Raw genomic sequence first — 16,515 nt, 5'->3', positions numbered from 1 at the left:
TTTTCTTTGTTTTGCCCCTCATTTTGTTTAGTTTTTTTGTTTTTTTTAGAAGGAATATTTCTATTTTGTGAAATTTTGAAATCTGTGTGGGCACTGATAAAGTAGCACAAAAGAGCTTTTAGGGCACTTTCTCTGTTGAACTGCGGTGATTTTTGCACACAATATTTATTATATTTAGAATTATATTTATATTGCTTATAGGAATTGTTTTGCTAATAAAATGTATTACCAATTCATGCCAATGATGTATGATTAAAATTATATGCCTAAAAGGATTAATACCGGAGTTAAATCATGTAACTAGAGTAGTACATACTGGATAGGCCTTTGGATTGATCATAGACATTTTTTATGTAATTATACTTTGTTTTACAGGATACTGATAACATCAAATTATCAGATTACTAAGAGAACAATGAAAAAGATACAGTCAAAGTCTTTTAATACAAAATTGTTTTTACAGTATATCATAATATGTAAGTATAAAGCGCCACCTGCTGTCTGGAGAACAGCTCTACAGTAAGGATATGACAAGATTTCTGACCAGTCATTAGGAAGGTTGAGAGATACTGACTTATATTTGTGAACAGAACTTTACAGCACAATTTTACTTGTGTATGTTTGTATATATCAGTGGCTGTTCTAATGGACATTGAACAGGAAAAACAGATCGGATGTTAACGGCGAAATAATAATAAAAAAATGCAAAAGATGAGAAAAATTAATAAGAATATGAAAGAAAATAATATCAAGACAAATCGGCAATTCGATGTTCTTTTTCTTAGGGAGATAGAAAAATTCCCAATGTTAATCTGAAATGACAATGAAAGAAATGTCTTACTCATTAAACATGTCAGGATGACCAAAATAATTAAGATTATGATATTTTGGAGTTTGCGTGTTAAGATTAAATTTAACAGAGTATAATTAATGACAGTTATCAAATCAATCTATGAGACTGTCCTTCCCATAATCTATGCAAGAAAATACCAAAAACATACTCACAGTGAGTGAGTCCACTTCTGGGACGTGTCCTGATTCTTCTTTAATCTTACAGATGATGGCATTGGACTCAATCTTCTTCAAAACACACGGATACTGCTGATCTCCCTGTAGACCCGTCACAGTCACCTCATTCATACTCAAATTCAACATATCTACCTTTTTCTGAGAAACAGAGAATGTGGGATGATTTGGAGGCTGTGTGTTTCACATGCTGATGTTCAGAAAGATAATAATATTTACTGAGAAGTTTTTAATACCCACACATGCCACAACATGCAGACTGTTGCTAAACTCACTGTATCACTAAACTCACCTGAATGTTCACCTGTAGATCATTGGCCACCTGTACGGTGGTGAATCCAGTGAATTCTGAATCAGGTTTATAAGAGAAATAATCCACACAGTCCACAGTGGAGTTCCCAACATTCAACAACAATCTAAACTGACCACTGCCATCATAAGGACCGGAGACAAACCACACATCCTGAGAAAGAGAGACTGAAAATATGAATCTAATACATGTTGCATGTACAGAGTGAAGCTACATGTAAACTGTGTAAATAGAATAATCAAATAAATAATATTTAGTTTGAATTAATAAGTATCCACAGTCGATGTAGTACATTTAATAATTATACTAGCAAAGTAATGACAATTTGCCAAACTAGAACTCATGTGAATCTGGTCTGTTTGATTGTTGATATGTCAGATACAATCTGTAAACTGATAGACTGGATCCTCTTTAGGGTATAGATAATTTTTAGCTTAATGCTGTAGTAATAAGCACACATCTTACCTCAGAGCTTGTGTTGTATTGTGTTTTCAGCACTTTATTAGAGGGAAGTACAGTAACTGACTCCACTAATTCCAGATTGCTCCCCTGAAGATGAATCTTCCTTCCACCACTGAAGAGATATTTAAAACAATTTGACCAAAAAGCACACTTCAGAATCCGGGAGGGGCCAAATCAGTAATATATGGAATAAAATAATAGTCCTATATTATTAAATACAGTACATTACATTAAGTCATTTAGCAGACACTTTTATCCAAAGCGACATACAAATGAGGACAGTGGAAGCAATCAAAAACAACAAAAGAGCAAAGACATACAAGTGCTATAACAAGTCTCAGCTTAAACGCAGTACACGTAGCAAGGGCTTTTAAAAATATAATAAATAAAAAGAAAACAGACAGAATAGAAAAAGAATAGAGCAAGCTAGTGTTAGAGGTCTTTTTTTATAATTGTACAATAAATGAAAAGAAAAGGAGGGTCAAAATAGTTAATAAAGATGGAAGAGATGCGTTTTAAGCCGATTCTTGAAGATGGCTAAGGACTCAGCTGCTCGGATTGAGTTGGGCAGGTCATTCCACCAGGAGGGAACATTTAATTTAAAAGTCTGTGAAAGTGACTTTGTGCTTCGTTGGGATGGCACTATACACAAATCCGCCGTGAACTCTGTGGGCGCCGCCATCTTGCCTGTTGCCATTACTGCGTGCCTGCGAAGTGTGACTGTGTGACACTCGCCGGTGCCCACTAATGACATTTCAATGAAAGAGGATCCTGCTTATTAAAGAAAACGTTTGGTGAAAGGGAACATTGGGTAGATGACGCAGGCAGTGGTCAAAACTTACTGATAAAGGAAATTTATTGACAACATAATGTAAAAATATGTAATGTAATTAAGAAGTGTATTAATTGATGACAACAATAAAACGGAACGCTGTCATTACTAGCTGTGTTGCTAATATGTACACAAGTTTCAAATAACTATTAGGCCATCCTTAAAAATATTCTTAACCCGACTCAATTAATTTATTTTTTTCCCTTTTTAGTCCGAACGACTTGCCGATTGTAATTGCGTTAAGACCCACAGATTTTTTTTTTACTCTTCAAACAACTAATACAAATGCAATAAAATGTGAGACTGTAAGGAATCCTTAACTGGACTGCTATTTTCCTCCTGGTCGGCAGGTGGCGACCCTCACCAGATTCCTGCTGAACACTACCACTCATTATGCCTGATGTATCACACCTGTGTCTTGCCCTATTTAAGTGTGTTTGTGCCATGCCTTATTGTTCAGTCTTGAGCCTATGTTACCTGTTGCAAGCTAAGTCTGTTAAAGTTTAAGTTAAAGTCTTTGGACCCTTGTGTCTATTTTTCTTTGTACTGTTTTTTGGAAGCACGGCTTCTCTTGTTTTGTTGCACCTTTCATTAGTAAAGCTTTGTCTTGTTGATGACCCACGACTCCTGGCCATTTGATCATCCCTGCTCTTGGATTCATTTAGTGGGGAGTTAGCTCAATCCATTAACTCAGTGACTTTGGACCCAACAGACCCGGGTTCAATCCCCACCTAGAACAGCCCCGTTACAGCAAGACTGAACCCGGGTCTGTGCTGTGGAAAGTCTGGCCATTTCCGCTCCAACTGTCCTGAATTGTCGGGAAAAGCCAGTTCTCATCCAGGAAAGGGGGAACTGGAATGAGAGTAGATATCTTCCCTTATCCTACAACCTCTGGAGTTACTATCCAAGCCACCATCTTCCACAATAACCAAAATCACCAGCTTGGTGCTTTCATCGACTCTGGGGCTGCTGGGAACTTTTTGGACCTTGATGTAGCCAGACGTTTGGGCATTCCTTCCATGCTCCTCCAGAAGCCTCTAACCATCACAGCTCTCGACGGCAGACCGCTGGGGTCGGGACAGGTTAGTCACTGCACTTCGTTTAATCAGTTTGAAGTTGGGGGGTCACAAGGAAGTAATACAGTTTTTTTTCTCATCCAGTTACCAGAACTCCCCTTAGTTCTTGGATTTCCATGGCTAACTTGTCACAACCCAAATATTGACTGGTCTAGAGGTGTAGTTAAAGGTTGGGGAACTGTTGTGTTTCTGCTCTTTCTTTTTGCCGTTCTACTGAGAAACTGGAGGTATACCCAGAGCCAATGTCGACACTATCCAGGTGCCCTGCCAATCTCAATCCAGACAGGTCTGATACTCAAGAGCTACCTGCATCTCAGTTTAAATCTGCCACCGCGAAGTGCCCAGCATTTCACCCTGAGTTGCCTCAAGTTCCCCAGGCCACGGATGCACTGCAGCTTCCCATTTCGAAGACCCAGTGTATTATGCCTCCTGTGTGTCTCCCTGATCTGTCCAGAGTTCCTCCAGAGTATGCTGACCTCAAGGAAGTCTTCAGCAAGTCTCGAGCCACCTCACTTCCCCCCCCACAGACCATATGACTGTGCCATAGACTTGGTTCCTGGAGCATGCCCACCGCGGGGTAGGCTTTACTTTCTCTCTGCCCCTGAGAGGACCGCCATGTAGAAGTACCTCAAGGAAGCCTTGGATAATGGTTTTATTTGTACTTCAACCTCACCTGCTGGAGTGGGGTTTTTCTTTGTTGAGAAGGATGGTGACCTTAGGCCTTGCATCGACTACAGGGGTCTCAACCGCATCACCATTAAGAATCGCTACCCCCTGCCCCTGATGACCTCTGCATTTGAGATCCTGCAAGGTGCCACCATATTCACTAAATTAGATCTCCAAAATGCCTACCATCTGGTCAGGATTCGAGAAGGGGATGAGTGGAAGACTGCTTTCAACACCCCGACGGGCCACTATGAGTACAGGGTAATGCCCTTTGGCCTGGTCAATGCCCCAGCTGTCTTCCAGGCGCTGATTAATAATGTCTTGCGGGAGATGCTGAACAAGTTCGCTTTTGTCTACCTTGACGATATCCTTATTTTCTCACGCAACTATCAAGAACACATACAACATGTTCGACAGGTCCTGTCCCAGTTACTTAAACACAGCCTCTTCGTCAAGTTGGAAAAGAGTGAATTTCATGTGTCTTCAACCCCATTTTTTGGCTTCATCATTTCCAAGGACAACATCCAGATGGATCCTGGCAAGGTGCGTGCAGTGCAGGAATGGCCTCAACCTAATTCCGTGAAGCAGGTACAACGTTTTCTTGGGTTTGCAAACTTTTATAGAAGATTTATTAGAAACTTCAGCTCTGTAGCAGAACCTCTCTCCGCACTCACCAAGAAGTCTGCCCGATCATTCATGTGGACTGAGAAGGCCAATCAAGCTTTTAACAAGCTGAAGAGACTCTTTACATCTGCCCCTATCTTAACCCTTCCAGACCCAGAGTTGCCCTTTGTGGTGGAGGTTGACGCTTCTGATGTAGGGGTAGGGATAGTCTTGTCCCAGAGAGCCAGGGTCGACAACAGGCTTCACCCATGCGCCTATCTGTCTCGACGACTAACTGCAGCAGAGAAGAATTATGATATTGGAAACCGAGAGCTGTTGGCAGTAATGGTGGCATTGGAGGAGTGGAGGCATTGGTTGGAAGGGGCCAAGCACCCATTCCTCATCTGGACAGACCACAGGAACCTAACCTACATTCGGGAAGCCAAGAGACTGAATTTCCGCCAAGCACGCTGGGCACTGTTTTTTAACCGGTTTGACTTTGTTCTTTCTTACCGCCCAGGTTCCAAGAATTCAAAACCAGATGTACTTTCGAGGCAGTTTGACTCCCCAGAAGAGGAGGCCAGAACAGAACCCATCCTTCCCACCACCAAGATAATAGCAGCTATCCAGTGGGGCATTGAGGCTGCCATTAAGAAGGCCCAACGGCATCAGTCAGATCCAGGTAATGGTCCACCAGGACGTCTTTTTGTCCCTAACCACCTACGTTCTGATGTGTTGCAGTGGGCACATGCATCCCTCCCCTCTGGTCATCCTGGGTCCTCTAGAACTTGCAAGCTCATCCAGAGGAGATTTTGGTGGCCAAAGTTGCAAAGGGACGTCCGTGATTTTGTCGCCGCTTGCACTGTGTGTGCCCAGAACAAGGAGCTCAGAACCCGCCCTCAAGGACTACTGCATCCTCTACCTATCCCTAAACATCCTTGGTCGCACATATCTCTGGACTATGTCACAGGTCTGCCTGAATCGCAAGGTAATACTGTCATTCTTGTGGTGGTGGATAGATTTTCTAAAGCCTGTCACCTCCTGCCATTACCCAAACTTCCCACAGCTAGCCAGACAGCAGAGCTCCTAATGCAGCATGTGTTCAGGATTCATGGCTTCCCCCAGGATATTGTCTCCGTTAGAGGTTCCCAGTTCACCTCCCGGTTCTGGAAGGCTTTGGCCGTCTCATTGGATTTGACATCAGTCTGTCATCTGGTTTTCACACCCAGTCTAATGGGCAGACAGAGAGGGTGAATCAGGAGATAGAGAAGACTTTAAGATGTTTGGCAGCAGACAATCAGACCACTTGGAGCTCTCGATTAATCTGGGCAGAGTTTGCACATAATACTCTCTACCATTCTTCCTTAGGCATGTCCCCTTTTGAGTGCCAGTACGGTTTCCCTCCCATTTTGTTCCCTGGACAGGAGCCAGAGGTATGTGTCCCTGCTGCTGCTCAACTAGTTCGCCGTTGTCAACAGGCTTGGCAGAAGGCCCGGGCAGCTTTATTGAAGGCCACTCAACATCAGCGGAGGCAGGCGAACCGGCATCGGAGGTTGGGACCAGTGCTTCGTCCAGGTCAGAGGGTGTGGCTTGCAACCAGAGATCTGCCTCTGCGGGTGGAATCTCGCAAACTGGCGCCATGTTATATTGGTCCTTTTAAGATCCTCAGGAAGATAAATCCAGTAGCTTACCGCCTACAGCTGCCCAGGTCCATGAGGATTCACCCAACGTTTCATGTCTCTCTGCTAAAGCCTGTTGTTTGTTCTTCTCTGTCCCCAGCTCACAAGACTGCTCCAGCTGCCCGTATTGTCGATGGATAACCAGCTTACACTGTGCGTAGGTTGGTGGATTCTCGTCAGGTCTGAGGAAAAGTACAGTATTTGGTCGACTGGGAGGGTTACGGCCCAGAGGAGCGCTCATGGGTGCCTGCTCGAGACATTCTGGACCCTACACTCATTACGGATTTTCGTTGCAACCAAAGACTCCACCAAGTGAACGTCAGGAGCCGTTCTTAGAGGGGGGACTCCTGTAAGGAATCCTTAACTGGACAGCTATTTTCCTCCTGGTCGGCAGGTGGCGACCCTCACCAGATTCCTGCTGAACACTACCACTAATTATGCCTGATGCATCACACCTGTGTCTTGCCCTATTTAAGTGTGTTTGTGCCATGCCTTATTGTTCAGTCTTGAGCCTATGTTACCTGTTGCAAGCTAAGTCTGTTAAAGTTTAAGTCTTTGGACCCTTGTGTCTATTTTTCTTTGTACTGTTTTTTGGAAGCACGGCTTCTCTTGTTTTGTTGCACCTTTTATTAGTAAAGCTTTGTCTTGTTGATGACCCACGACTCCTGGCCATTTGATCATCCCTGCTCTTGGATTCATTTAGTGGGGAGTTAGCTCAATCCATTAACTCAGTGACTTTGGACCCAACAGACCCGGGTTCAATGCCCACCTAGAACAGCCCCGTTACAGAGACACACGCAATTGACGCTTTTCACACGCTCTCATGCCACACATCTATTTTCTCATGCACAGAAAAATCGTGAAGCAAAGAGGACAAGGAGACTGACAGACTAGACAGAGCAGGTTACTTATGATAGAAAAAAAACTCTGTCAATTTTATTACGAAATTCAAACAATAAATACTCCTCTGCTCGACCAGGAACTCTGTGTAATCCTTTTGGCTGTAAACATGGGTAGTCAATGTGCAACAAAGGTTTTATTCCAGGCCTGTAGTTTTGTGCTGTTGTTAAAAAGCCAGCCACACAACACGCTCTTCCCGGCATCACTGGACAGCATACGTACTAAAAAAACTAAATAAAAATAACTTTTCGTACAGCTAACATCTGCTACAGTCGCCTATGGGACCGACGCTACTTCCTTAGCAGCAAGGCACGCAGTAATGGCGGCACTGATTTACTTCCATGTTTCGCCAGATTTGTGTATAAAGTGATGTTCACTTGCAGAATGCAAGCTTCTAGCGGGCATATAAATCTGAAGTTATGAATTTAGGTAAAGTGGTGCAGAGTCAGTGGTGGTTTTGGATTAATTGTAAAGGTTTGATAGAACTGGCTGGAAGACCTGCCAAGAGAGCATTGCAATAGACCAGTCTGGACAGAACAAGAGCTTGAACAAGGAGTTGTGCAGCATGTTCCAAAAGAAAGGGCCTGATCTTCTTGATGTTGAATAAAGCAAATCTGAAGGTTTTAGCAATGTGCTCTGAGAAAGCCAGCTGATCATCAATCATAACTCCAAGGTTTCTGGCTGTTTTTGAAGGAGTTATGCTTGATGTGCCTAACTGGATGGTGAAATTATGATGAAACGATGGGTTTGATGAAACCACAAGCACTTCTGTCTTGGCAAGGTTGAGTTGAAGGTGATGCTCCATCATTATTATATATAATAATAAATAAGATAATATATAATCAGCAATACATTAAATATAGAAAACTTATATCAAAATATTTTTGAGATAGTATGGTAAAAATAAAAAGTGTACTTAGTAATCATACTACAAATGTCCTAAAAATAAAATTATTTGAATTAAAAAAATATTCATGAAAAAAACGGTCAATAAAAAGTTCCAACAATGATAGAAAAGCAAATGCATGTGTGTGGAAATTGATCAGACAGCGGTCTGAAATGGTCTGACCTGCTCCAGCTGACTGTGGGCTGTATTGCAGTGCAGCTGGGCTGAGAACTGTAAGTGATGATGCTGTTACCATGACAACGGTCGTCAGGAGTAACAACACACACTTTCACTGTTCCTTTAGTTCCACTGGGAGGAATGTGGAACCTTAACGTGTCACTGGAGCGATCAAACACTGGAGATCTGAAGGAAGAGATATACAGTATGATTTATCTGAATCTACACACATTCATAAATACACCACTAAACAAACACAGAGTCTCACTCTTTAGGAATGCACTCCAGATCCGCTTGAATACGGATTTTAGTAACAGATTCCAGGTTCCTTCCTCTTAGTAAAACATTGTTTCTGCCATGGAAAGAAACCTTGTTCAGCTCCAGAGACCGAATCTCTGGCTTCTACAGGACACCAAAGTTTGCACTCAGTTACAAAACAAAAACAAAAACTGAATATAAAAAAATAACAGAAGTTAAAATGAATGTAATAACTTACTGTATAAAAAGTTATAATTGATTATATAATTTATAAATATAATTTTTATCACTAGTAAAAGTATCAGTATTATAAATACACATTGATAAAATATATTGTTAATTTGAATAAATAAAATATTATATATCATTTTTAAAGAATGATAATTGTGACAAATAGTTTCTCAAATGAGGAAACAAAATCCTCAGATTCTTCTAAAGTCATGTTCTTTTGAAATAGGAACATTCTGTAAAAACAACATCCCTATCCTGTGACGTTGGGCACATAATCAGCGTGACACTTACACTGTAGACCATCTCAGAGAGAAGATATTTACATTCATCCTAAAGAGTAAAGAAAGAGCAACTCATGTCATTCCTGAGTTCATTCAGTCAACACAATGACAGTTCAGCTATCAACACTGAATTAATATAAGTTTATAAAGGTTTTTTTCCCCGATACAGATATACTGAAGAACTGAAATGTAGGTTACACATTGTCTCACCTGTGTGTGTAACTGCAGCCCACTTCCATGTGTCCAATCACAACGCTTGGAGGAAGAGGACCAGTGACACCCAGATGAGACACACTGCACACACCTGCATTTAATTCATGTTACACTTCGTCCCACACCTGAAATGTGTTCAACCACTTCACAGCATTTTTAAAATTAATAATTTCTTTTAAAACTCTTTTAAGCTCTGCATTTCTTACTGTGTATAAGAAGCACTCAGTGAATTATTATTGATATTCAGGCAGTTTTTCAGCATCAGCATCTCTGTGATCTTCTGATCCCCAACAGTCACTTCAGCTGAAATGGGTAAACCTGAATAGATTATCAAAAAGTAAGCAGAATAAAAATGTTATTACATGGCTTTCTGTATACAGTTAGCCATTACTACAAAATAAACTCAGACAGGTTGATCAGGACTTCTCTCATTGATACCACATTTCACGAGTTCATGCTTACATATAATTAGCTGAGGTATGGTATGCGTATTTGGCGTGCTGTCCAGGGAAGGGCTCCGTGCTCAGGAATGGCCCCGTCTATTTATAAAGTGAACTCGAAGTGAGGAGATGGGGTGGAGGAGGGATGCTGATTAACTTTCAATGGATAGAGGTAAGTCAGCGATATTTATACTGTGGGATTGATTACTAGATTGTGGTCCACCTGTGTTGATTAGGCTAAGTATCTGACGTGCTACTCTCTAACCTTGTTACGAACATCATTTATGCATTTAGCAGACATTTTTTAGAAGATACTTAAAAAACTTCAAAAAGTTTTTGAAGTTGAAACTTTATCATAAAATGTATTGGTTTCAGACGTGTCATGAGGTTTACTACCATGGTTATGGTTGCTGAGAGAGTGAAAGGAAATAACAGTTGTGTAGACGTGCTCTGTGGTCACAGAATTTATAAATAATTTCTTCCCTACAACATACACACACACACACACACACACACACACACACACACACACACACACACACACACACACACACACACACATATTACTGAATCAATGCTAGTAGTCCCTGTGTGTAAGTGAGAAATCAACTGCAAAAATATTATTAATACGTTTCAGTTGTGAATTACTGTTTGCATGAGTGCGATTAGGATGTGTTATTTCATATGTTGCTATCATATGTATTGCTCATTTCTGAGTGCTCTGTTGGGTATTTACTCTTTCTTCCTGCTATTTGGCAACCGCCTTTATCCACATTATTTTTAAATGAAGAGCAGAAGAGTTGTAAAGTCCACTAATTATATGTCACTTTCAGAATTTGGGCTTGTTAGTGGTTTGCTCACATAGAAGAAAACGAATGACTGCTTTATTGTGTGATGATGTTTCTCTGTCTATTAATGCCATGGCAAAAACTGCTCTGTCTGTTTTAATGAGTGCTGTGGTGTCAGAGTTTGGTAAGATTTAGCTCTTTTTTTCATTTGGCCCTTTCTTATAACGTGCTGGGAATGTAGGACGACATTTTAAATAGACTAGAAACAGGATGAAAAATTCAAAATGATAAATGTTTTTGGCAGAACATAATAGAAAACTGAAACAAAATCCCTTTAAGAGAGTGCCCTATTCAGACTGCAGTTTTTAACACACTGCAGTTAAAATTATACTCAAGTACTTGTGCTGTAGTATTTACACTTCAAAATAAGTGTACTTTAAAGTACACTTTTTTAAGTAAATAAATAAATAAATTAAAAAAAGAAAAATAATTAATTAATTAATTAATTAAATGCACATTTACAGCTATCCCATGTAATTACTAAAGTGGTTTATTTATTAACTGTAGGATGTTCCAAAAAAAAAAAAAAAAAAACATTCAGTTGCTTTAAGTGTGTTAAGTCATGAAAGTGCACATTAAATCAACTGAGAACTGACAGAGAACCAACCTCCAGTGTATAGTAGCTGGTCAGAAAAACTACAGGAGCAGTTTGGGAAAACTGCAGGTGGATCAGTCCCGTCACACAGGTTCATGGTTCCTGTGTTGAAGGTACATGAGAAGGCAGGATTTCCTGTGCTTTCCAGACTCAAGGAGAGAAATAGAGTCATCTGTGTAGAAGTGAGCATTGAATGGTCAGCAGAAATTGCTTATATGTTTTTAATGCAATGAAAAACGTTTTTATTTGAAGCTAATATAATAATACCTTATTGGAAGATTTCTCTGCCCAAACCTGAAAAGAAACTAGCTGTTTCTGAAGGGAGTCTTTTGGGATGGACACCCATGAAGATTTCAAACATTCCTCTTGGGTGGAGCATCTAGACAAACAGAAATATATAACTTAGAGCTGTTATGCCAAGTTGGATATTAATATATATATATATATATATATATTTTACCAAGCTAGCATATTAAATTTTTTATTTTTTTTTTACGTGCAAAATATATCAATCTGACCTGTGTGTGTTCACACACCAGCCGCAGAGAGGATCCAGAGCAGCTCTGCAGTCTTTCAGAGTGATGTATTTAGCACATGAAACCACAGACACTCTTCTTAACTGCACCAAAAAACATGAGCAGAAAGAAAAAAAACACTACTGCATTCACTTTTCAATATAAGAATAAAATTTATCATCTTTTCTCTAAACTCTACACGCAAAACCACAAAATGCACAAAACAAGCAAAACGTACTCGGTTACTAACGTAACCTCGGTTCTCTCTAGAAGAGGGAACTGCGTCTTAGCTAAGACGCTACGGGGAAAAGTCTCTTTTCACAAAATACTGAAGCAAAAAATTATCCTTAATTTTGAATTTTTGTAAAGCGCATTTGCAGCAGTACACAGCCATAGGCGAGACGGCTCGCTCGCTCATTGGCTGCTTCTGCAGCAAGTGCACAGCCTATCGAGCGCAGGCTGATGCCATATCAGACCAATAAGGGCGCTTCGCGCCCTTCACGCCACTTCCCGCCGAAACGGGTGTGGCCCAACCTTATAAAAGGAGCTCGAAAAGGCTGACTCACCTGATTTATTTCATCGCCGAAGCAAACCAGAGTGAATCGTACGCATGGCAGAGAACGCAGTACTCGTTCCCTCTTCTAGAGAGAACCGAGGTTACGTTAGTAACCGAGTACGTTCTCTTACGAGAGTTCTCTCGTACTGCGTCTTAGCTAAGACGCTACGGGAACCCCATGCAAAACGCCGTGCGCGCAGGGATCACACACCAATAAACCTGAAGCAACGCCCAGGATTTACAGTGCACAGTCACCCGAGGGACTCACAGAGAGCCCAGGACAGGAGAGGGGGAGAGCCCTCCGTCCCATATCTAGCAGCACCCGTAGATGCGGCAATACAATCATCACACAGTCGAGGCAAGGCCTGACCAATGTGGCAATGCGGGTCTTACGCAATACTGCCCATATAACAGTTGGCAGCGCATAACGCTCACGAACTCAGAATTCCCATCAGGGCCCTGATTCGGCTATACCGACAGCAGCCTTGCTTGCATATAGAACCTGATAAATGTAGACGGCGAGGCCCAACCTGCCGCCATACATATATCCTGCAAGGAGATCCCAGTAGACCACGCCCCCGACGAGGCGACGCCCCTCGTGGAGTGTGCTCTGACGCCCAATGGGCACTGAAGGCCCCTGGAAGCGTAAGCCAACGCTATGGCGTCAACTATCCATCTGGATAGAGTCTGTCTCGAAACAGCCATTCCCTTGGAACATCCACTGAACGAGACAAACAGCTGCTCAGTCTGTCGAAAGATAGCGGAGCGAGACACATACGTTCTTAAAACCCTAACAGGGCAAAGAAGACTCGAGGCTCCATCCTCTCCTGACACCGACAGGGCAGACATGGCAATAACCTGAGCCCGAGACGGCATGTTGAGGGACTTTGGCACATAACCGTGCCTAGGTTTGAGCATGACCATTGAGTCATTAGGCCCAAACTCCAAGCACGACTGGCTCACCGAGAGTGCGTGCAGGTCACCCACACGCTTCACTGAAGCGAGAGCCAACAAGAATACCGTCTTGAACGACAGATGCTGGAGGGTAATCGATTGGATAGGCTCAAAAGGGGGACCCTTCATGGCCTCCAAAAACCGCCGCGAGGTCCCATATAGGGACTGACGGAGGTCTGGGCGGATTCAGCCTCCTAGCTCCTCTGAGGAAGCGGATGACCAAATCGTTCCTTCCTATTGACTGACCGAGCGCTGTTTCAGAAAACGCTGCGATGGCCGCCACATAAACTTTGAGCGTGGATGGGGCTCTGCCCTTATCCAACAGCTCCTGTAGGAAGAGGAGAACCTCCGTCACCTCACAACCAAGGGGTGAACATCCTCGAGCTGTGCACCAGCTGGAGAACACCGACCACTTCGAGGCATACAGACGTCGTGTCGACGGAGCTCTAGCCTGAGTGATGGTATTTAGCACTCCCACTGCGAGATCAGCGGATAACCGTTGAGCGCCCACACATGGAGGGACCACAACTCCGGTTGAGGGTGCCAAATCGAACCCCTGGCCTGCAAGAGGAGGACCCTCCTCAATGGCACTGGCCACTGGACGCAAAGAGGTCCACTTTCGCCCTGCCAAATCTCTCCCACAACAGCTGGACTGTTTGCGGGTGTAGAGACCATTCGCCCGTGGGAACATTGCCTCTGGACAGCCTGTGTGGACCCAGATTCTGTAGCCCAGGCACATGCACTGCCCTCAGCGAACGCACGTTGCACTGAGCCCAAACCAGGAGGCGTTCCGTCAGCCTGTACAGGTTTCAGGACCCGAGACCGCCCTGGTGATTTATGTAGGACACCACAGACATGTCGTCCGAACGGACTAAGACGTAGTGGCCCTTGATTTGGGGACAAAAGCGCATCAGCGTGTTCTCCACTGCCAGCATTTCCAGACAGTTGATATGATGGAGCTTTTCCCTTTCTGACCACAGGCCAAAGGACGGACTGCCCTCGAACAGCGCTCCCCATCCCGAAGTGGAGGCATTCGAGGAATCGCACATCTTCACATTCGAGGAAGTCCCCAGGCTTACACCTGATTGGTACCAGCCGTTTGCTGTCCAGGGTTTGACCTTGAGACACAGTCGGCCAGACACCCACGCTTTGCGTGGCACCCGCGCCTTCAGCCAGAGCTGCAGGGGGCGCATGCGGAGCAGGCCCAGCTGCAGAACCGGAGATGCTGAGGCCATGAGACACAGCACCTTCTGACAGTGCTTGAGCGAAACAGTCGCGCCGCAGCGGAGAGAACTCGCTGCGCGCTGAATGCCCAACGCGCGCTGTGGTGACAGCCGCGCCGTCATGGAACACGAGTTCGGAACTGTACCCAAAAACAGAATCGTCTGACTGGGGTTCAGCGAACTCTTCGCCCAATTGACACTGAGACCGAGCTTCTCGAGGTGATCGAGTTAAACGGCCCTGTGCTCCAGCCAGTGATCGTGCCATAATCAGCCAGTCGTCCAAATAATTCAGCACTCGCATGCCTCTGAGAGGAGCGAGCACTGCATCCAGCACCTCGTAAACGTACGAGGAGCCACGGACAAGCCGAACGGCAGGACTGTAAACTGGTATGCCTGGCCCTCGAAGGCGAATCTCAAATATCGCCTGTGACTTGACGCTATCTGTATTTGAAAATACGCCTTCAGATCTATTGACATGAACCAGCCGCCTCTGCGAATCTGCGCGAGGAGCTTCCTGGTCGTAAGCATTCTAAAACTGCGTTTCATCAATGCCTTGTTCAGCTGTCTTAGATCCAGTATGGGCCTTTATAATGCCTAGCACCCAATCCGAAACCCCTGGAAGCGCTGTGGGACTCGTGATGTCTGCGAGTAACTGTGGGCTGCAATGCACATTTACCACTTTCGACTCGCTGTCTGCCTGGGCAGAGCGTACGTGCACGGGTTTCGTTTTTACAGAAACCACGCGCCGTGTGTGACATAGTGTATGTGGGCACTGAGGAGTGGGCACGTTTACTATGTGGCGCGCGTGACCGATCTGAGTCGATCTTATGTGCGCGAGCCCTGTGTGCATGGCTGTGCTCACATGTGGAGATGGGCACTGAGGAGTGGGCATCGTCACTACATTTATAGCACCATCGGCCGTGGCCGGACGAACGTGCACAGGTTTCTTTTTTACAGAAACCACATGACGCGCGTGACATAGTGATTGTGGGCACTGAGGAGTGGGCACGTTTACTATGTAGTGCGCGCGATCGACTTGAGTCGCTTTTATGAGCGCGAGTCCTGTGTGAAGGGCTGTGCTTACATGTGGAGATGGGCACTGAGCAGTGGGAATCGTCACTACATTTATAGCACAATCGGCCGTGGCCGGACGAACGCGCACGGGTTTCGTTTTTACAGAAACCACATGACGCGTGTAACATAGTGATCGTGGGCACTGAGGAGTGGGCACGTTTACTATGTAGTGCGCGCGATCGACTTGAATCGCTTTTATGGGCGCGAGCCCTGTGTGAAGGGCTGTGCTTACATGTGGAGATGGGCACTGAGCAGTGGGCATCGTCACTACATTTATAGCACCATCGGCCGTGGCCGGGACACCAGAAATTACACCTTTTCGGGAAATATCTGGGTAGCCGCGATAACGGTTTCTGTGTGCAGGCAAGCGGGCAACTGTACAGGCTTGCGCATTGCAAAAGACGCTGAAACAGTCACAATCCCTGGAACTGAAAGAGCAGCGCACTTAGGTGAGAGTTCGGCCGCGGCGACTCGTACACCGGCGCTTTCCTAGGATGGCTTCGGGGCTCCCGGCCTCACCGTAATCCTCTGCCGCGGTTCAGGAGACACAGATGACGTACCGGTCTCACTCGCTAAATGGGGCTCTGACGAGCCGCAGGAAGGCATCTTAAAAAAGACGCAAGCTCTTTTACGAGTGTGTGTCGCAGGGCGAACACACACACACGCTTAAAGAACAGCTGGATATAACAGAATTGAAAGGATATGTGCGG

At 44.1% G+C, this 16,515-nt stretch overlaps 1 protein-coding gene across 1 annotated transcript in view; it reads right to left on the bottom strand.

The window, feature by feature from the left end:
* Positions 1–425: 425 nt before the first annotated feature.
* LOC132098574 (plexin-C1-like) overlaps positions 426–16,515 on the bottom strand; it is a 41,635-nt gene continuing 25,545 nt past the window's right edge. Inside the window, exons 4-15 of the mRNA XM_059504640.1 lie at positions 12,002–12,102; positions 11,751–11,862; positions 11,496–11,655; positions 9,807–9,918; positions 9,598–9,691; positions 9,398–9,436; positions 8,886–9,019; positions 8,624–8,803; positions 1,802–1,910; positions 1,319–1,489; positions 1,006–1,167; positions 426–812 (exon numbers count right to left, since the gene is read on the bottom strand). Of these exons, the coding sequence (XP_059360623.1) occupies positions 678–812; positions 1,006–1,167; positions 1,319–1,489; positions 1,802–1,910; positions 8,624–8,803; positions 8,886–9,019; positions 9,398–9,436; positions 9,598–9,691; positions 9,807–9,918; positions 11,496–11,655; positions 11,751–11,862; positions 12,002–12,102 (1,509 nt within the window). The 3' untranslated portion in view covers positions 426–677. The remainder of the gene's footprint in view (positions 813–1,005; positions 1,168–1,318; positions 1,490–1,801; positions 1,911–8,623; positions 8,804–8,885; positions 9,020–9,397; positions 9,437–9,597; positions 9,692–9,806; positions 9,919–11,495; positions 11,656–11,750; positions 11,863–12,001; positions 12,103–16,515) is intronic.

Source organism: Carassius carassius, chromosome 22, assembly GCF_963082965.1.
Source record: "Carassius carassius chromosome 22, fCarCar2.1, whole genome shotgun sequence".
Lineage (NCBI taxonomy): Eukaryota > Metazoa > Chordata > Actinopteri > Cypriniformes > Cyprinidae > Carassius > Carassius carassius.
Note: the sequence above shows the minus strand (reverse complement) of the source record. Positions and strands in the feature narration are given on the sequence as shown.